The 21,427-nt window shown below is 38.2% G+C and overlaps 1 protein-coding gene across 1 annotated transcript in view; it reads left to right on the forward strand.

The window, feature by feature from the left end:
• The first annotated feature begins 1,943 nt into the window (after positions 1-1,943).
• The window catches only part of tspan15 (tetraspanin 15), a 42,514-nt gene continuing 23,030 nt past the window's right edge, over positions 1,944-21,427 (forward strand). The window contains exons 1-3 of the mRNA XM_026170546.1: positions 1,944-2,135; positions 16,521-16,706; positions 17,693-17,767. Coding sequence (XP_026026331.1) covers positions 2,049-2,135; positions 16,521-16,706; positions 17,693-17,767 — 348 coding nt within the window. The 5' untranslated portion in view covers positions 1,944-2,048. The remainder of the gene's footprint in view (positions 2,136-16,520; positions 16,707-17,692; positions 17,768-21,427) is intronic.

Below are 21,427 nucleotides of genomic sequence, written 5' to 3' on the forward strand. Positions count from 1 at the left end.
AGACCTTGGTTGCACTAAGAGCAACTGACTCGAAGATCTTAGTGCTCTCTTGGGGTTGTACAAGTGCAGGAGATCAGTTAGGTAGCTAGACGCCAAGTTTTTTTAAATTTTAAAAGTGATCAAAAGAATTTTAGAGTCAATACGGTATTTAATGGGGAGCCAATGTAAGAAGATAAATGCTTATCTTCTCAGGCTCCTAGATTGCATTTATGTATTTTGGTGTTTCCCCGGGTACATTTTGCAACATATTTGCTCTGCTTTTCTAGTCGAGCTGGTCCGTCCTGCTGTCTGCCTGTCCACCCACCAGCATCTCATGACAGCCTCGATGAACAAATCCTTCGCATTCAGATCAGAGCCTGTTGCATTCACTCTCTCTTCTGAGTCACTTTGTGCCAGTAAACCAGTTTCAGTATAACACAGTCCGTCTCCTTGAAGTGCACTTTGTCGAAAAATCCAGTCTTGTATAAAATGCTGAGTTAATACATTTTAATTGCATTGGTGTATTTCATACTTGTTTTGTTCTAATAACAGAGGGAATGAATCTTGTTCACAGTGGACTTTATCTTGTTTTTCCTTGACTTTTTGCTTTCAACAGCATCAGATTAGAGTACAAACAAGACTCAGATCAAAGTATGTGAATGTATTCATCTTCACTTTGTGGCCATGTTAATCTTAAAATAAAATGATAGCAGATAAGAAAGAGTCTACCTTCTCCCAATAGTTTCGGGTCCAGACGTCTGTCTTTATGTGGATCTCCACAGCATTTTTATTCCTTTTTCCCTTGTTCCACATCTTCAAACAATGTCCCACATTTTGACTGGCTCTGCAGGAAATGCACTTCTCTAAAGTCCCAAAACATTGATCCGGTTCATCTTTGCAAATTTTGTCAAATATGATGGAAACAACCCTAAAAAAAAGGAAGTGCCATTATGTTCCTAGAAATAGAGTTTCTATTCTTTCTGAACAGGAAGTGGAGGGGCACAGTAGATAAAGATTGCTAAAATTGCCAGCTTTGGCAGCCTGTGGCTACATCCAAACTGTGCTGTGTTTTAATTTGGATGCATCCAGACAGAAGAGAAGTTGAAATAACAGAGAAATAAAAGAGATTACAGGAGTATATAAAGACTTTCACGTGAAAGCAAAAGAACAAACTTTAGCTTCCCTTTATCCTTATTGTATTTACTCAGTAATAGAGCAAAATGTATATTTATCCTGCACAGTTTATTGCATTTTTATTTGTGAGTTATGAAAATTTAGGGTTACATCTCAGTCCCATTTTGTCCCATGCAAACTCAGTGTTTGTCATGTTTACTTCTGAACACCCTACAGCATAAAATGGTGAGATACAGATAATAACGTCAAACTGTAGACCTGCACAGTGTGGTGAAGCTATTGCTGACACAGGCTGCCCAAAAACTTCTAGATATTTACATAGGCGTGTACGTTAATGGGTTAGAAATACCTGGGCAAAGTACAGAAGATGTTGTGAAATAGCCGCACTGTTCATAAGTTGTTCTGCTGGTCTCCGGTTTGGCTCTTTCAATCATGTGTGTTGGTTTTTTAACCTATCATAGGAGCTTGTTATCAGTAACAACTATATGCTGGATAGCTTAGCTTGAAAGATACCTTTGTAATTTACTGTGATAGTAAAAACCAGGTAGATACTCAGTTTAAACAAAAATATTAAAAACAGGCTTAAAACAAACTGAACAGAAAGCCCCAGAAAAATCAAAGAAGTTTTTTATTGTTTTATTTTTTGACAATAAACAACGGGAAGCGAACCCATCTGTCACTTAAAATGACCACGTCCTTAATTGGGCAAAGATTTGAATCTTAATAAAATTTGAATTGGATTTTATTAATGTACTTATGTCACATAACTTCTACAAGTTAAAAGTCTTGCACAAGCTCACATCCACCAGCCCCCTTCGGCCGTCCATATATCAGACTGTACGCGCGTTTCCAGGTGCTATGACGAGGACAACGCGGAAGTGAATTGTCAACAGTCCAAAGAGCCGCTGAAAGAAACTATCTTCCGTCCAGACACGATGGCAGAGGGAGAGTCTAAATGTTGTGCTGATTGTTCCTATTATATCATCAAATTCATGCTGTTCATCTACGCCTGCTGTTGGTGGGTGAGTACAGACACGATTATCCTAAAGAGTGTGCGCTTTGTTTGCTCGGAGATCCCGGCTGGCAGGGAGGGAAGGCTGGGTGTGTTTTTGTGTATGTGTGTGCTTGTGTGTTTATCTAATGCTTTTGATTTGTGGGTATGCGAGCTCCGGTCAGATCCGTGGGGTGGACAAAGGGTGATCCGGTCTTATTTCGTTTTTCTAATAAAACCATGGGCTTTGTAAGCTACACCTGTGGACGGACAGGTGCTGTAGGATATTGCTCACAGAAACCTTCCGCCGCCACACCCTCCTTGCTTACCTTTACCCTACCCGAATGAGAACTGGGTAAATTAAATTAAATTAAAACAGAGAAAAAAGGAAGAACGGACGAGGCGTCATTTTTCACGCAGGAGTCTTGTGTCCTCCCGTGGTCACTGTACCACAGTACGGGTCATGTGGACCGATGAGCCACGTGTAAATCAAATGACAGTGACAGCACTGCAGCAGCGTCGCTTCAGTAGTTTTTCATTCAATCTGCTGACCACTTAACTCCACGCAGGCTATCAGTAAAGTTTCTGTTTTTCTTGCGTAGAATTTTTTTCAGTGTGTGGAGCATTTTTATTTTATTTTATTATGTTTTAGGGGTTTTGTAATTGAGTGGCAGTGTGAGATCAGGGCTGCACTGCTCCTTGTTCTTCTTGTCTGATTGTTTGGGGTCACTGATGCATTGAAAAATTATATGGGGACATTTTTATTCTGCAGAGGTTCATACTGACTTGGAGGAAGGACGCATTAGAGGATCTGAATGGAAAATGATCAGTTATGATGAAAGTATTACATTAAATGCATTTTAAAAATCCACCTAAAAGTTATTTAGACTTACTTTTATTTGTTTACATTTAGACTGCTGCTGTACAGGTCACTGATGAAACACTGCAAATGAGTCAAAACTCTCCAGCCATCATCAGTCATTCCCATCGAGGTTCCTCAGCATAATGCTGCCATAGCAGACTTTCTGGGAGTTATCTTGTTTTCCCTTTAGGATTTTTCAGGAACGACAGACATAGCCTGCCTCGAAACGACCTGCAGATCATCTTTTCCAAGTGTGTGTGTTTGAGTGATAAAGCCATCTGAGATAAGAGCGGGAGTGTATTGTAGCTTCTTGCATTAGAACAGTTTAGGCAGTTTAACACATGCACATACACGGCAGAGTAAAACTTTGCAGATAGTAGTCCAACACTATCTACTTTTCTTTTCTTTCTTTTTTTTTTTTTTTTATAGCTTTTCTTGGGAAAACCACACAATCTCCCAGACAGAAGCACCTGGAACTCCCCAAGCAGAGGAAGCCGAGGGTCCCAAATTATTTTGTATGCCCCTGTGAGGACCCACACTTCATATAGACACTGAAGGTTTTCAAGGTTATTAAAAGTAGTCGTACAACATACAGTACCCAGTTTGCTTCAGTTTAAAACGACCAAAACACATACCCTTTTCATTAGTGTCATGTCTACATTAAAACTTGCAATTTCCTATAAAGAAATTTTTGATTTAGCCTTCTACATATTGGATCTATATTTGAATAAAATGGTGTGGTGGTTTACACATTTGCCTAACAAGTAAAATATCTCCTGGCTGCTTTCTGGGTGGAAACACAAACTCCAGCTTCAAACTCTGCCAGATCAAATATACAGAGCAACCTGTTGTGATGACACTTTGTGATTTTTTTTTGATTTTTTTGATTTTTATTTTTTTAAATTAATGTATTTTTTTGAGTGGCTGGAAGCCCGCCTTTATCGTTGCTGTCATTTATTAAATTTGATTTTTAATTATGAATTTGGCAACCAACAAATAAAACCAGGAAACCTTTGAGAAAAACTTCAATCTGACAATGCTGCTCTCATTTTGATGATGAAATGATTGCTACAGATAATAATAAGTCTCAGAGCAGACTGTGCACCTGATTTTAGTCATATAATCTTTCAGAATAGAAGAATATCACTATATATGATCCCAGTTTAGCTGACATGTTAGCATAGTTTTGTTCTTACATTTCTCCACCTTATCTTCTACTTTAATAACCAGATATATGGGGGGATATAAACAATGGCTAATTATTAGATCAATAACGCATTGAGATATGCCAATTCTGATATAGTTACAACCAAAGTGTCACATGAATTTAAACAGTTAGTCTACAGTTTTCAAAGGATGTCATGTTGGTTGTTGAGCTGTAAGTAAACTTTGACCTTTCAGCCATCTGTTTAATTCAGTCTTACTAATGCTTGGCTTAAACTAACACAGAGTGTTAGTTTAAGCCAAGCAGAATTTCAATAAATGTTAACACTAAAGTGGATATACTATGTTTTCCTTTTTTTTGTCATATATAAAAATATTGTGACAGTGGTGGATGGAGGTCATTGTTTGCTTCAGTAATCCCTGTGAGCAAAAAGCTCAGGCTAAAGTCTAAACTCTCTGTTTCAGACAGGGTCTTTTTTCTACTCTTGGTTTTCACAGAGAATGGATATCCCTAATATGGTCGTCATGGCTCTGACTGCGGGTACAGAAACCCCACTGACCCATTCTTCAAACCTTTTGCTTACGAGGGTCAGCCAATCGGAAGAAAGTTGTCTTTTTGCTTTAGTAGAATAAAATACAGTGCTGGAAATCAACATTATAAATCCGCTCACCAAGTTTTCTAAATGATAGGTTTGTAGCTTGAACCCATCCGCTGGAACGTTAAAGGCAATATAATTACACTGCAAAGCAAGACACAAGTAGGCAAGCTTCTTCATGTTTCTCGTGCACGGGAGAGAACCGGACAGGCACCGTTCCTTCGCTTGACCCCAGTTGCTCTCGTCCGTTCTCCCGTACCACTGTTCTTTTATTGAGGTTACATGAATATGCATAAGTTCATTAACATATGACGTCTACATACACACAAAGAGTACCGTGTGTGTGTGTGTGTGTGTGTGTGTGTGTGTGTGTGTGTGTGTGTGTGTGTGTGTGTGTGTGTGGACTGCTGATCAAAGAAAGGGTCAAACATCCTTGGTCAGGAAGAGGGTAGCCTCCCCCTCACCCTAGATGGTTCATCCTAGATAACACGGTGAGGAAGTCCTGCAGTTCATCTAAACAAAGAGCACTTAGACTAGAACAGACGCAACTACGTTAATCCTACCATAAAACAATAAGACACGGTATGACCTCTCATGCTCCCAAAGTGCTGTCTAATACACACAAAGTTTGCAGACTATCAAGGATCAAAACCTCTACCAATCTACAACTAATTACAAAACTCTAAGCATATATAAGTAAATATTTCTAAGCATAAATGACAATCAACAATACAAATCTAACACTAAACACCTGAAAGGTATTACAGCGAGACAAGTTCAGTACAGCCAGGCCGGTTGGAAATGGGTATCATGACAGTAATTAACAACTTAAGCCAGGCTTTCCACTTCAGGTCTCTGCACATTTGCATTAAAAGGGACATTTTGTGGGTCATGTTACTCTTTTTTTTTTTTTCCATACAAACTTATCCCTATGATGTTATCTGATGATGATAAGTCCGATAAGTAAGTGATAAAGAGATTCTAAATAACAAAATTATAGCATTAGAATGCAAAACTTTTGCAAATAAGATGAGATTAATGCAGCAGAAAAATCATTAATCTTTGTATAGCGTGTTAAACATTTTAATTCAGGTTAATTATTTTATCACTGAGTGCAAGCTCAGTCCTGCTGTTTATTTCTAGAGCTCTGAAACTTTAAACTGGATGCATTTAAACTGTTACTGCCCCATAGGATAATAAAGTAAACGTGGAAATCTCTTTAGCTTATAAGCAGATTAAACTGAAATTCATTTCATTGTTTGAACAGGTATTCTTTGTGCGCTCTGTATTCCTCTAGCAGATGAATAGAAATCAATACATGCACGTTCCTGTGACAATGTGTTGCTTCATTCATTGTTTTTAGCAAAGCACAACTTAAAAAGTTGCACATTTAAAAATTGTTTCCCCACCAGAGAATGTAGTTCCTGTGGCACATAGACAGACACAGAAAACTTTAAGCTTGACATCTGGTTTTTCCACAGGTTCTTTTCTGTAGACAAAAGTAGTGGATCAGTACTGGAACACAGAGTTCATGCACACAGAGTTGTCCGACCAGTAAAAACTGGGCCACATTAGAGTATATTGACCATTTAATCCCGAAACAATAGCCTTACTTGTAACTATTTATTTTTTTTAAAGGCAGTAACATGAAGTGATATAATTAGATTCTTGAACGTGATGTTTATTTCAACAAATACCTCCAAATGGGAGATATGACTGCAACAGTTTATACTGCTGGCTTACAAGCTTGTCTTTTTTTGTCTTCCTTTCTGGGAAATACTGTATAACCAACCATGCAGCTGCTCCCTCTCATAGATGATGTGACAGACTGTATATTTTTGAAGACGGATGGCTAATTGAACTTGGTGCACTTAGAAAATTCATTTATTTGTCTCTTCTGAAAGAACCTTTTGAGAAGTTAATTTGCGATGGGAGGAAGCTCAAAAAGGAGTAGAACGGGAGGCAAAGGCATAAGACTCAGTAATGGGTTTATTATGGAGAATGAATGCTGCCTTGATAAGGAAGGTGAAACAGATAAACATGTTATATTTACTTTGATCCTGCTGCTCGTTGACTCAGTCACATTAATAAGATATTTTTTGCCACATGGTGCCTCTGAATAAAGAGTTCTGGCACATCCTCCTGGAAACCTAGACACAAAGATTGAACGGCAACAGCGATTCTCATAAAATGTTTCCTGCAACAGGTGCTCAAATCTTTTTTTCAGTTCACCGCATGATGCTACAGTAATCATTTCACACTATAATATAATATAATGAGTAATGAAAACAACAAGTAATGATGCACCAGTTGGTTTTGGAGAAACAGAGGACTCTGCAGTGTGAGTACTCTTGTGGAGATTTACTAGAATTCAGAGCTTCACTTACTAAAATGTCAGTCGGTAATTTAAACCACCTGTAAAAAGAAACTCGAGCGGGTTACTTTCAGATCTCTTTGTGCTTCTTCATTTGGTTTTGTTTTTCTTTTGCTCTTAATGACCTGTTTTTCACCCCCATTCAGCGTTTTTGCAGAACAGGATGTGCGCGTGCTGGCTATCAACTGCTTAGAGTGTAAATGTCCAAACAGTGCGGTGTATATTTTGGAGGAACAATGTACAGAAGATGATGAGTCATTTCCTGCTTACTGTGGGAATGATTTAACCCACATTAGGACAACAGATTAATCTCCTCTGGCTCTGTATTCAAATGGAGAACAGTTGACAAAGAGTAAACGCAAGATTCAAGCAAAGCTCGAGGGTGACGAGAATGCCTCGGGTCATGTTTAACAGTGTTTGAACGCCGCTTTGATTTAAATTCTTATTCCGAAATTAGCATGAAGTGAAATAATGTAAACAACTGATTAGGAGGACAGAACAGAGGAGCACGACTGGAGAGGTGCAGAGAGGATTTGTCAGCGGTTTTGATTGCCGTCTGTAATTTGTCACAAATTGTTTGTTCCTGTCATCTGAATCTCAGAGAAATGTAAAAGCAGCTGGAGTTCTTCCAATAACCTTCCCGGCATGTTCCCAAGTTTGCTGCTTTCTTTTTGAATGATTGATTGATTGATTGAATCTTTATTTTGAACATGTTGAAAAAGTATAAAAAAAATAGAATTAAAAGAGACAAATGAACAAAGCAAACAAAAGGAAAACGAGGAACCACAACTCCAAATAACGTCCATGTTCAAAAAGGAGCAGGAAGAAGCATAAGCTTATTTAATCCCACCCCTTTTCCACTATCTAGTATCAATAGACTACAGAAATACCTCCTTGCAATTACATTATATGTTATGTGTAATTTTTTTTTTTAATATATACACATATATGTTTCTATCCATACATACGTATATACACACATACGCACATGTACACATTTTCAATAACCCCATTAACACCTCAAGGATACACAACCTATATATATACATACATACACACACACACACACACACACACACACACACACACCCATACCAACAAACCCGTGCATGCGCACACACATGAAAATATTAGACAAGAACACCCTATCAAATCTCTACCTTTTCCCTGTACCCTGTAAAAACCATATCCTTAAACCGCTTTTTAAACTGCGCCATGCTTGGACATTGCTTCATATCTTTACTTAGTCTGTTCCACAGCTTCACTCCACACACAGAGATGCAAAAACTTTTTAATGTTGTACGGATACGAGGATGTTTTAAATTTAATTCCCCCCTCAAATTGTATCCCCGTTCCCTTTTAGAAAACATTTTTAGAATATTTCAGTTTGCTGCGTGAAGTTATTTGCTGCTCTTAACCTTTACTTATCCAGTGAAGGTTGACTGAGCTCACTAACACACAGGAAAACGCTGGGATGTCATATTTTTGAATTTTTGTTGCGTTTACTTTGAGACCATTAAAACATTCATCTGTAAAGCCCAAGGTACAAAATGTAAAAACTCAAATGCTAGCTCGTGCTCTGGTGAGATCTTTGTCCACTGTTCACAAGAACTCTGCCTACAGTGTTGGAGAATTTTGGTCTTTACCCAAATCGTCCTCATGATGAAGGTCAAATTTGTCATTTTCACTCTTGACACACTGATTTATTATTTAATCCAGTCTAATATTTTCAGTGTTAATACATTTTGCATACAATCATGATCTCATTAGTCATGAGCATTACTTATCTTCCACATTAGTAAGTCATGCTTTGGGTCTTCCTAACACCAATATCCTGAAATTAGGATCATGGTCAATGCTATGAAATGCTGATATGTTCCCATATTTTCATTCTTTTGATTTCTATAACTGACCGTGTAGTTGTAAAACTCCTGAACCCATATTTGGAGGTGATCACAGATTATTCGGGTATATATTTACCTCAATGATGCAATGCTCAGAGAAATTTGCAAAAAAACCTCAAGATCTACATCACAGACTCCACAGGCCTCGGCATGCTACATTTTAAAGTTCATGACAATACAAAAAAGACTGAACATGTATGACTTGTTTGGAAGGGTTACCAGAACAAAGCCTCTTCTCTGTAAAGAGAACACAGCAGCACAGTTGGGTTTGCAAAAATGCATCTGAACAAACTACAAGGTTTCTGGACAAGGTCATTTGGACATTCGAGGCCAAAGTGGAGATGTTTAGCCACATTTGGTGATTAACAAACATCTCATAGGAACTGTCCACTAGTGGTAGAGGGCTGAAGCTTGATTTTAACTTCTTTATATGCCAGAATACTCTATCTAAATGTGAGGCCATCTTTCCAACAGCTTAAGCTCGGCTGAAATTGGCTCGTGCAACAGGACAATGATCTCAAGCATAGAAAAAAAATCTTCAACAGAAGATGTTGCAGCAGCCCATCCCAGTCCAGACCTGAACCTGAATACATAACTGGATGCCCACAGTCCTCAGTGAACTGAAGCAACGTTGTAAAGAAGAGTGAGCCAGAATTCATCTGCAATGATGTAGCAGACAGAAAAATTGTCTCCAGAAGGCATCACAGACCCTTTCGCTATTGGTTTAGCATTGGCTTGAGGTCAATATAAACACACAGATCTGGATGCATATTTATTAGCCTTTATTATAATTTGAGGGGTTTTTGTAATGCATATGATCATTAACCAAAGGACTAGAGAAAGATTCTAACATTTTGTGATAAGGTACATCAGTGTAAATTCATGGAAACGTGGTATTTATATATGGTACACTTGCCTACTGCGCATTAAAGTCCATACTGACAAGGAATAAATGTGAAAGATGGAAATCAATGCAATAACTTGTGAAAAGAGATTTTTCATCCATAGACTGACCTTTTTAGAGGAAAGCTCATCAAAGTTTTTAGAACTGGCTGTCTGGCCACAATTAATAAATATGCTAGAAATTTCAGACAGGTTAGTAAATTGTTCTGTTATTTGTTAGATATTTACATCTGGGGAACAAAATCCACATTTACTGAGCTGCTGGACTGGCTAAAAATAGCCTATGATGTCATTCTGAATGTAGATGACAAGATTTCCTTTTCTCTCAGATCTAACAGGTGTTCTGATTATCACATAGGGAAAATATGAGAGCCAGTAGTTTACAGATATTTGTTAGTTCCATGTTGGTTTCTTAACTCTGCTTTAGCTTTAAAATGTCTCCAAAAGCTAATTTAAATTAGGACGCAATAGCAGTGACAATCCTAAAGTTACATTTCTTTTCCTTTTCTGTCTGTGCTATGTCTGCAGATTGTACCCTGGTTTCAAAGCTGCACTGCATGCCTTTATAGCTGTGAGCTGTGTCCAGTAATAGCACCACGAAGTTGTTTTAGCAGAGTGTAATAGGTTATAAACTACCACTTGATCTTGGCCTAATGCCCTGAAACTGTTGCCGAGCCATCTGCAGCTAAGTGCATGATGATAAACAGTGTGTGACCCGTTTTATTTTATTTTCCCGAGTACGTTTGTTAGAAATCTGTTTGCATGAATCAGAATGATCCTCAAACAAGACAGACTCTTTGTGGAGATTATCACTCTTGACTGTTGACATATTCTATCCTTGGCAGAAATTTCAAATTGCTGTTTAAAAGGCTCTAAGTGATCTCCTCTCCTCTTGGCTGAATGGAAGCGAGTTCGTGGCGTACAGGCCAGCGGCCAGTAAGAGACCATAACAGACACCAAGCAGGGACATGTAAGGGAAAGGCATCATGGTGGATTATAAACAGTGTCGGACCTTCTGAAATCTGCATAGGCCCCCCCTCCCCCTTTTTCTCTTTTGCTGTGATGCGCTGTGCATCTCACAGGATGGCTGAAATCAGATTGGGAGGGGGGATGGCGGCAAACAGCAATTAGCAATATGTCATACAATGGTGTTTGCAGAAGCAATATGCCGTGATTATTGGATCGTTTAGTCTGCTTCTCTGCTCACGCCATGCATTTCCCTCTGCCTCTCGCTCACTCTCTCTCTGAAACATTGCTACTTTGATATTTCTGTCCACAATAAGCCAACAAGGCAGAATTAAAGCGATGTTTTCTCCATTTCCTCCTCTGATCTATTCAGTACCAGGGATAGCGCCAGGTGGCTTAACACAAATATCCTAAATTTGTCTGTTTACAGCATACCTCACAAGCAGAAAAATAAACCAGCTCTTCTATGTTTTCTCAGTAGCAGCCTTCCTGATAACAAGCTTCAATTATTATAGAAAAACAACAATTTCATTACAGTCATTGCTTTGAAAATGAAATGGGGAAAAGTTATTTTTTTCAGGGTACAGAAGAGAAAATGCTTGTTTTTTTGGTAATGGATATGTGGATGAATATTGCAAGAGGTCGTGCTCATTTTAACCCTTCCAGCATGCAAAAACAGACCAAATAACTGAAATCAGTATAAATGGATTGTTGCAATTTGGCCAGTTTCCACTTCAGCTGCCGGATCCTATTTCAGGACGTGCCATGTGCTATTTGGCAGTCAGTGAGTTTGTATAAATGGCTCTTTTAATTTTAATTTAGCCTGGAAGTCATTGTTGAAACACACCTGGGCATTTAAATTTGTTTCAGCAAATGCATAGTTGTTAACATTTAGCTGCTGTTATTGAGAAACACTGTTCTCAGACTGAAATTTAGTTTTATATGGTGCAAAAGCATTTGCCTCATAACTGATTTTTTTTCTTGTTTTGTTTATTTGCATATTTTTCACACTTAAATGTTTCAGATCATCAAACAAAGATGACGTGAATAAATACAAAATGCAGTTTTGAAAAGGGGGGGAAAAAAGTTATCCAAACATACATGACCCCATGTGAAAGGTAACTGCCTCTTAAATCTAATTCTGCCACCATTTGTAGCAACTGCTAATGAGTCTTTCATGTCCATGTGCAGGAATTTAGGCCCACTCTTCTTTGCATACTTGCTTTAATTCAGCAACACTGAACGATTTAAAGAACGAACAACCTGTTAAAAGTCAGGCCAAAGTATCTCGCTTGGATTTAGACGTTTCGTGACACTACCGCCATCCTGCATAACTCTTGGTATGATGTTCGTTTTCATAAAAAGCTTCATCAGTTTTACGCCAGATGTAACGGGACTCGAACCTTTCAAAAATGTAAACTTTTGTCTCGTCAGTCCTCGTCAGCTATTGTTGAGTTTCTTTAGATCACAGCATGATGTGATGCTTATTGAGATCCCTGTCCCTTTGTTGAAAGTGCTGCAGCTGCTATACCATCTTTAAGATAACTGAAGATGAGTTAGTGAAATCGTACTTCAGAATTGGTTTTAGTAAAAAGAAAATTATTTCTTCTTTAGCACATAAACACAGTGTGGTGATAAATAGAAGGATGCAGAAAAGATGGTGCAGAAAGCTACAATAGTCAGAAGGAAAGTACACAAGCCTGAAGGAGTTGGCCTGATTTGTACACAATGAAATAGCTGGCAGTGGACAGATGCAAGGATATTGATGGTCACACCGTCGTGCAATAGACAGGACGTATGTTAAATCACAAGACACAATCAGATGGCTGATCAGTTTGTTTCACTAACTTATTTACACAAGGCATAAAATTATCACTAATATATATACATTTTTTTAAATGTTGCCCTAATACTCCTTAAGAAAGATGTGACCATTTTACAAATGATAATGATCAGAAGGTGGGGAAATACTTCACAGCACTTTATTAGCTAGATTGATATGCATAGAATAAGCCAAATATTTGAGGTTATATGGTGCAGTTTGCTCAAAGTGTGTCTGTAATAAACAAATAAACATTTTCAAAGTGAGCCAGAAGAGTATAGCACACACACAGGCTTGCTTTGACACAGTAGAACAGCCTGTCGTTTCTAAAGATAGGATTCAAAACGGCGTCACGTGAGGTGGTGATAAGTTTCCTCACGGTGTCATTTTAGATGCAGGAACCTGAGGATGTCAGCGCTGGAAACACCGCTGTAAGGGAACAACAAAAAAACAGTTTTATATTGAGACCGACCACTCATTCAGACGTCTACACACTTGACCCGGCTCCTCTCTGTGCAGGGGTTGTGTTGTGTTTAAAAAAACAAACAAAAAAAAACCCCCAAGTAATTTGGGTGAGCTGACCCTTTGCGCTCTCCCCTCTCTCATTTTGCTCCTCCTAGACTTTGACAGGTTTGTTTGCTGATTGCTTAAATAGCTTCTGCCACTGTTAATTTGACTTAATTGACCTTTTGATTAGGGTTCTCATTAACAATTCTAATGTCTACACAGGAGCCTTCTTGTGATATATTATTCAGCTGGCGTGCAGCAGTACGTGGCTGTTCAACAGTGCTTCTTTCACAACACAACAGAAAGAATAATGGAGCTGTTGGTCTTTATATGTTTAAAAATACACCTATGTTGAGGTATAATTATGTGAATCCACTCTAAATGGAGGTTCTTGAGCTAAACCGGCCTTGCAAGTTTCGCTTGAATCGAATTGAAATTTATAGCATTGAGCACAAAAAGGGACAAAAAAACCCCACTAATTTCTGTCGAGAAATATAATTTGCTATTTGTGAAAGTTTGCTTTGTTCATGTGATACTGCTCTGTTTCACAGGAACATCCTGCTGAGTTTCCAATTATCAGTCCGTAATGCCAGTGCCCTGTTTCATTTCTACCCATCTTTTGTCTTTAATGGGAAAACTAGCCTTCTCCATCCTGATGTGATGACTTTGTATGGATGATTGGTTACTTGAGAACTTAAAACTGAAGATTGCTTCTCTTTCAGTTCTCTTCAATGACAAAGACAGAAAAGTGTGTATTTATGGCTGTGTATAAACAATCTAGGCAATTTGCTTCACAGCACTGATGGTTCTTAAATGTTCTTTTGAATTGATTGTTGAATTATGTTGGAGTAATGTGGTGAAGGGAAACTCGAATAAAGACACTGTGTGCGTGCATGTGTCAGACTATACAAAACTTCAGAGAACCTAATTAAGAAACTATTTTTTACAATAACAACGCTGAATTATCTGTTACCATAGTTAGGGCTGCTCGATTATGGCAAAAATGATAATCACGATTATTTTCACTGAAATTGAGATCACGATTATTTGACGATATTTATTTAACCCTTTAAGACCTACTATAGAACCAAGTCCACCAGAGCTTATATTATTTTTTTACATGCTGTAGTGCCATTTGTGGGAGCATTTCAAGTTGCTATACATCAATACAACTGTTATAGCCCATATTTTAATAATATGTATGCATTAAGTCCATAGTAATTACATAAATTGCAAAGAAGTGCAATAAACTACAAAATAAATTGAAAATCGCTTTTGTTTTGTTTACATATATTTCTACTTGGAGAAATTTAAGAGGTTTATCCCTCAAAACTTTAAATACAATAAAGTTGCAAAAAATAGTTTCCCACCACAGGAAATTTATTTTGAGTGTCTTCATAGTTTTATTTTGGAGATACAGCAATTTTTATATACTGCAGGAAAAACAAAAAACAATCCTATGATGCAAATTTGCAAAGAAAACAGCATGTGCATCATTTCACTGTGGGAAGTGTTACGAACAGCTGATGGATCGGCAAAGCGTGTTTCTGGAATATTATGTTTTTGTTCCTGCAAGCGCTTTTTATGCAATTTTTGCAAAGCTATATGTGGAACGAAACCGTGACCGAGGACAAGCTGATGGCATCAGATGTAAGTACAACTCCTCCGGTTTCATATGCAAAACAAATTATTGCGCTAGCTTACACGGTTCAGGTTCTACAGGGATTTAAAAATAGTTACGCAAAACAGAGCGTGCTGCTCTGACCGGCTTTAAAGGGTTAACAATGACTTTAAAAAATAATATAAAATAGTGTGCAACACCACTGAAGTTTTTTTTTTTAAACTCTTTTTTCAACCAATGGCAGTCACTCTCCAAATAACTTCTGCTTAGCTTTCCGAGCTTCCCTCGGGTCCTCTTAATCAGCGGTCTCCAACCTTTTTTGCGCCACGGACGGTTTATGCCCGACAATATTTTCACGGACCGGCCTTTAAGGTGTCGCGGATAAATGAGGGAGGGGCTAATAATCGGCTCAGTCATTTTTAATGATCGTTGAAAGCCCAGATCGTAATCGTGATTAAAATTCGATTAATTGAGCAGCCCTAACCATAGTCCACTACAGTCTGGCGATTATACAGATTATAATTGCTTAATTTATTTATCATTTCTTCTTCGGGAGAAATTTCATACCCTTGTAGCTCTACAAGGGTATGCCTATAATTATGTCAGTGTTTGCCAGGATTTCTTTTGTTGTTGTTGTTTGATAAAGAAACTATTAAAACGCTTTATACAATTGGCTTTAGAAATGGACAAAAACATTTTTGCTTCTGTATACCACCAAAGTGGAATTTAAATGAAACATTCATGATTTGATTGAGGTGCTTGTTGTTGAGGTTTCTGTCTAAATCAGACAGACTCACATGGACCATCATCCATAGACTGTACATGAGAGATTGGGAGACTGGCACAGCTTACTGGTGTGAAAAGTGAAGTCAGTGTGAAAGTCCTGTTAAACTGCATTTTATAATTATTTGCTTTAGGGTGAGGCTAACGTGTGGTTTACAAACTGCTATAATATGAGTGTGCAGTGTCTCTTGGTTTCTTAGTCCGATTCACCTCCTGGTCATCACATACAGTGTGAGGGCTACACTAACCAACAGGTGATGTCACAGCAGTTACATTTATGTGAATATGTTTGTGTGACTTGTTATTAGCTGACGGTAGATGTATCCACTGTGGCCCATCTTTGTGGTTGTTTGAGTTCTTGTTACCTTCCTGTCAACTCAAAGCTAATTGGCCTTTCTCCTCTGACCTCCAGCATCAACAAAAATCCAAACCTATCTGTCCCTGTGTCGAAATATTAATTGCCTTATTGTTAAATCAAGCATTGACTGTGAAAACCACGTTTTTTTGGGGAAGCAAAGTTCAATTTCACTAGCTATATCCAGCCCTGATTACTGCTGGACCTCCTGAATCAAGAAATCACTTAAATAGAACCTGTCTGACAAAGTGATGTTGCTGTATTTTCCTTCTAATATGTATGACCTTAAACTTAAGTATTGTACGCGTCTCTTTCTCTGTTGTCTTTGAGACCTGGTGGTCTAAGCACTTTCCATTTTTTTTCCACCTCAATATTCCCTGCTAAGTGGTAGCTGACGAACATGTAATTGTGGAAATTAAGCTTTGGCCCACTGAATGTTTTATTCTCTTAGTTATATTTAAATCTGCAGAAACTGAGCGAATCTAGAAACCTGCTGGTTTCCCATCATGTTCAAGCTGATGACTAATCTGTCCTAACTGCTTCGCTTGTGTGTTTCCAGCTAATAGGCGGCTGTATCCTGGGTATTGGCATCTATGCAGAAGTAGAGCGACAGCAGTACAAGACACTGGAGGGTGTGTTTCTGGCCCCATCTATAATCCTGATCCTACTGGGCATCATCCTATTTGTTGTTTCATTCATTGGAGTCTTGGGTTCCCTGAGGGATAATATAACTCTATTGAAAGTGGTGAGTGGTGAAGTATTGGAAATTGCCTTTGCATCATTGTTATTTGTAAAGATGCAAATAACCCCCCCCCCCCCCACACACACACACACACACAGTTTAAACTAAACCAGTCTGTCTTACTTTCTGGGATTTAAAGAGAGACAAACAAACAGAAAAAGCTGTTACTGGATGAAACTGGTTGAGAGTTGCATGATGCTGCACCAAAAACCTAGTTGGAATTGCTTTGCTAGCAGATCGTTTGCTTATAAGATGCCAACTTGTCTGCAAACACTTTCCAACTGAAACTGTGTGAAGAGTGTGACACAAACCAGAAATAGAGATTGTTACGTTTTGGAAACATGTTTGTTTCACTGGTAAAAGCACAACTTTTACTTCAGCTGTAGCAACGTGCTAGCAACCAAAACAATCAATAGGAGGTATTTGGTGCAGCATCACATTTGCAACTGATTTCATCGCCAGCAACCAGTCAGACAATGTATATTTTCCCTAGCGACTGGAGGATGCTCACACCGGTCGCTAAGCTGGAGTGAGTAATGGCTTATTACACTAAGGAGAGTCATTTGACATAATGTACTAAATTTTTGCTTCTGTTATGTACTAAAACTATAGGAAGAAATGCAATGAACTGACTGGTGAAAAATCAAGACACACTGTATTACAAATTACTTAATAAGCAACTAAACAACTGGAGTCACTGCCAGATGCAGGAAAAGACAAACATGGGAAGATGGCATCTATATTCAGGATTTTATGAAAGCACAGAGCAAGACCAGAGTGTTCTGGTCACTGGTTGCTTTAGAGATTAACTAGGATAGGAAGGAAAGGTCTTTCTGTATGGACACAATACACAAACTGTTAAAAGATGCACACAAAGGCACTTTAGAAAACGTTATCTCAATTTTTTTTTCTTTTTTTTGGGGGGGGGGGGGGATATGCTTGAACTCAATAGAACAATGAAATTCATATTCTTGTCTGGTGCACCACAGTTCATGTACACCCTGGCAGCGTGTCTGCTCCTGGAGCTGGTTGGAGCAATCTTGGGGCTGGTGTTTCGCAACCAGGTGAGTTGCCTCAAGTGTTAATCAGTTCCCTACCATTTTGAAATCCTCTGACTTCAGCAGGTGGGCAGTGAAGGCATGTGTTTTATTTCACGTAGCAGGGAGCAAGATAACAACCAAAGCAGTCTGACACTGACAGTCTGCTTACCACGAGGAAGAGATTCACTCTAGCCAAGAAAAGTAAAGCCACATTATGTAGTTTAATTTGATTTCTGAAGTCTTATTCTCTTTAACATGAGATAAAGCTGTTAAAAGCTGTTTTCCTGTGACCAATACAATAGATTAAACTTGCACAGGATCAGAATTCATATGTTTAGAAGAGTATGTAGAATTATCAGTTGTCTATGTGATATTTATGTCATCTTTCACAATGTCTCTGTATTTTGCACTTTTAATATTTCCCTCTTAAGTTCTCCTGTTGGTCCTGCTTACTGTCTCTGCCTTATGATCTCTGGCTTCTTCCAACATAGGTCATCATGTCTGTCAATACTTTTTAAACCAGAAAGGAGCAACTTTACATGACATAGAAACTCCAAATAGTTAAAATGTAAAGAATGGAAAGTTAAAGTCAGTGATTGTTGGAAATTACTGCAGTGTTGAATGTCAAACTGTCTGCAATAAGGCACTGCAGGTGGGTGATTCAAAATGCAGGGTCTTGTCTAATGTAGAGGCCCCCAACCCCGAAGTGTAGAGCACCTTTTAATGAATCCTGTTTAGACAAGAAAACTCGATTGCCTTTATTTGCTGTGCTGTTGGATTTTCCAGAGGTTGTTCCTGCTGCTGCGTCGTACCAAGAGATTTTAATGGTGCGCCATTTAAAGGCAGTTGTTAATAAAAGCAACAGAAATTGAGGCTTAATCATCAGGATTGTGATTTTTATTTTGTAATCCTTTTTTATGGGGAAGGCTCAGTTTTAAATGAAGTGTAAAGGGGACCAAAATGAGACACTGTGGGAGGCTCATTTGATTCATCAACAAATTCTTAAATGAAAAAACAACAACAACCAATTATGGCTGCATGTTGTAAAATTTATTTTATATGAAACAAATTATCAAACCTCCACCTCTTAATGATTTAACTCGATGTAAATGAGGCATCAGGGTTCTGTACTCCAACAACACTGTTTATTATGCTTTTATTAAAATAATGAAAATGGGTCCACTTCACATGGATTAAATTTGATGTTATGTAAACAATAATTTTCTGTATATTTAAAATAAACTTTGGCTCAAACTAAAGGAGGTTGTTCAAGCAGAATTACAAAAAAAAACAAGATCTGGATGTAAATATGTCGTTTTTTGTTGTTGTTTGTTTTTTAGTTAGTTTTTAAATTGTAATCCAAGCCTCTCTAGATGAGAGGTCTAAAAAATAATCTTATAAAGTTAAAGCTGCAGGGTTTTGTTTTTTGTTTTTGTTTTTTTTAATCATAATTACTAAAGAAGGGCTAACAACAGAAGGTAGATAAGCCAGTAAATCTAGGGTCTGTAGTGTCTGAAGTCCTCTTTATCAAAATCAACATAACAGAAATAAAGCAGGAAAAATAGACCCTCTGGACCCATCAAAAAAACCAAAAACACAAAACCCCCACACACACATACACAAAACACAAAATAATTAACAACTGTTCAACCAAAAATTACCGCTGCACTGGCTGGACGGTGTGTAGAGGAAAGGAAAGCACACCAAGGGTCCTGCCCCCTCTTTATTGCTTTTCAGTTAATCACACCAGACCAGCTACACCTGAGAGGAGAGCACAACGCACCGTGAGTCACAGATCATTTACACACCATAACCGGCACGAAGGGGGAGATAACATTGACATGACTTATCTCCTTCTCATTTGCATGTTACAGCGCCGTGTTCGTTAGGCATAAAATTCCTCATATAATTTTGTTAAATGAAAACCTTTTGATAATTAATTTTGAGGGGAAAAAACAGAATGGTGTTAATGGTTATTAAAATTACAGAATAAGTTTGTTAGGTGCTTAGCCTCTAGTCCTGCCCTGAGAAATGAGGTTTGCACAGAACACAACTGGTGGAGGATGATAACTAATATGAGCCATGATCAAAACAAGATTCGCGTTAATCAAGCAAACATCACCAATTCTCTGATAACATCCTGACGTCATTGGGTTTTCTTTATAAATAGCTCACTCTCATAAATATCTTGATGTGGATTTGTAGGGAAGAGCTTAAGAATCCTTCTGTCCTCTGCTGAGAACAACTCCACACCACATAATTTTGTCCACAGCCCCGCCTAGTTTTAATAAATTCTGCCAAGTGGTTTTTGCCTAATCTTTCAGACACACGGGTAAACAAATGACAATGGAAACTTTAATTTCCCTGAGGCTCAACCCGTTTTGACGATAAAGGCTTGTGTTTTATTTAAATCTATTTTAATTTTTATGTCAGAATATATGACAGAATAGAATAATCCTTTAATTGCCCCACAAGGGGAAATTTGGCTGTAACAGCAGCCAGAAAGACACATATACAACAAACAGGTCAGAACAGAAACATACAAAATTTTTCTTACATATTTACATCAAGGACAATGGGTTACTATAAACAGAGTGCCGTTATTAAATTAAATAAAATTAACTACAGATAAGAGGCAAACCAGGTTGTAGTGCAAATCGGTTGATTAAATTATTGCAGTTACAGCGCAGATGTAAACATCTATGTTTGTTGGGAGCAGTTCTGATTGTACAGTCTGACAGCTGCAGGGAGGAAGGACCTGTGGAAACGCTCCTTCATGCATCTAGGATGCAGCAGTCTGTCACTGAAGGAGCTCTGCAGTTCAGCAACATTTACATGCATGGGGTGGGAGACTCTATCCATCAGAGATGAGTCCTTCTGTCTCCCACCACCTGCACTGGGTCCAGGGTGCATCCCAGAACAGAGCTGGCCTTCCTGATGAGTTTATCCAACCTCTTCCTCTCAGCTGCCGATAAACCGCTGCTCCAATATACAACACTGTAAAAAATGACAGATGCCACCAAAGAGTCATAGAAGGTCTTTAAAAGCGCTCCCTGGACTCCAAATTCAATCACAAATCTGTTGCTGTCTACAGACACAGAAAATCACATCTACTACTTACATCCAGCAAGAGCCTCTTAGACGTGAAACTGAAATTCCTCCACCTCCCAGATGACATTCTTTGTTAATGAAGCTTTCCACTTCAGGCTCACAAACATAAGATCTGGGACTTGACTCTTTGTTTCACCCTCCTCTGCTCAAAGTTGTACGACTGAAGGTCACCTACTCTGGTCAGAACACAAAAAGGCTCCACTTGTGTTGAAAAAATGAATTAATCATTAATCTTTTTGAATTTGAGTTATATTTATTTAATTCCCTCACTATGCTCTGTGTGCTGCTCTTTGAAACTTTTGAACATTAAAGGTTACTTATTGCATTTCAGGTCTGACACTCTCATGTAGGAAACATAGAAATTGTTTTAATTGGTTGCCAAATTAAAGTGAAATTAATTTCACTGATTAACTGACTGATTCTTAGTGATACACTGGTCACATTTTTAATCTGTTCAGTGTAAAACCAACTATAACAGATTTCCATTTCCTGCATCACCATCTTAATGCATATGGATTTTCATGACAAGGCGTACTTTTACGATGTGGCTCAACAGGTTGCACGTATGAAATG

Source organism: Astatotilapia calliptera, chromosome 1, assembly GCF_900246225.1.
Source record: "Astatotilapia calliptera chromosome 1, fAstCal1.2, whole genome shotgun sequence".
Lineage (NCBI taxonomy): Eukaryota > Metazoa > Chordata > Actinopteri > Cichliformes > Cichlidae > Astatotilapia > Astatotilapia calliptera.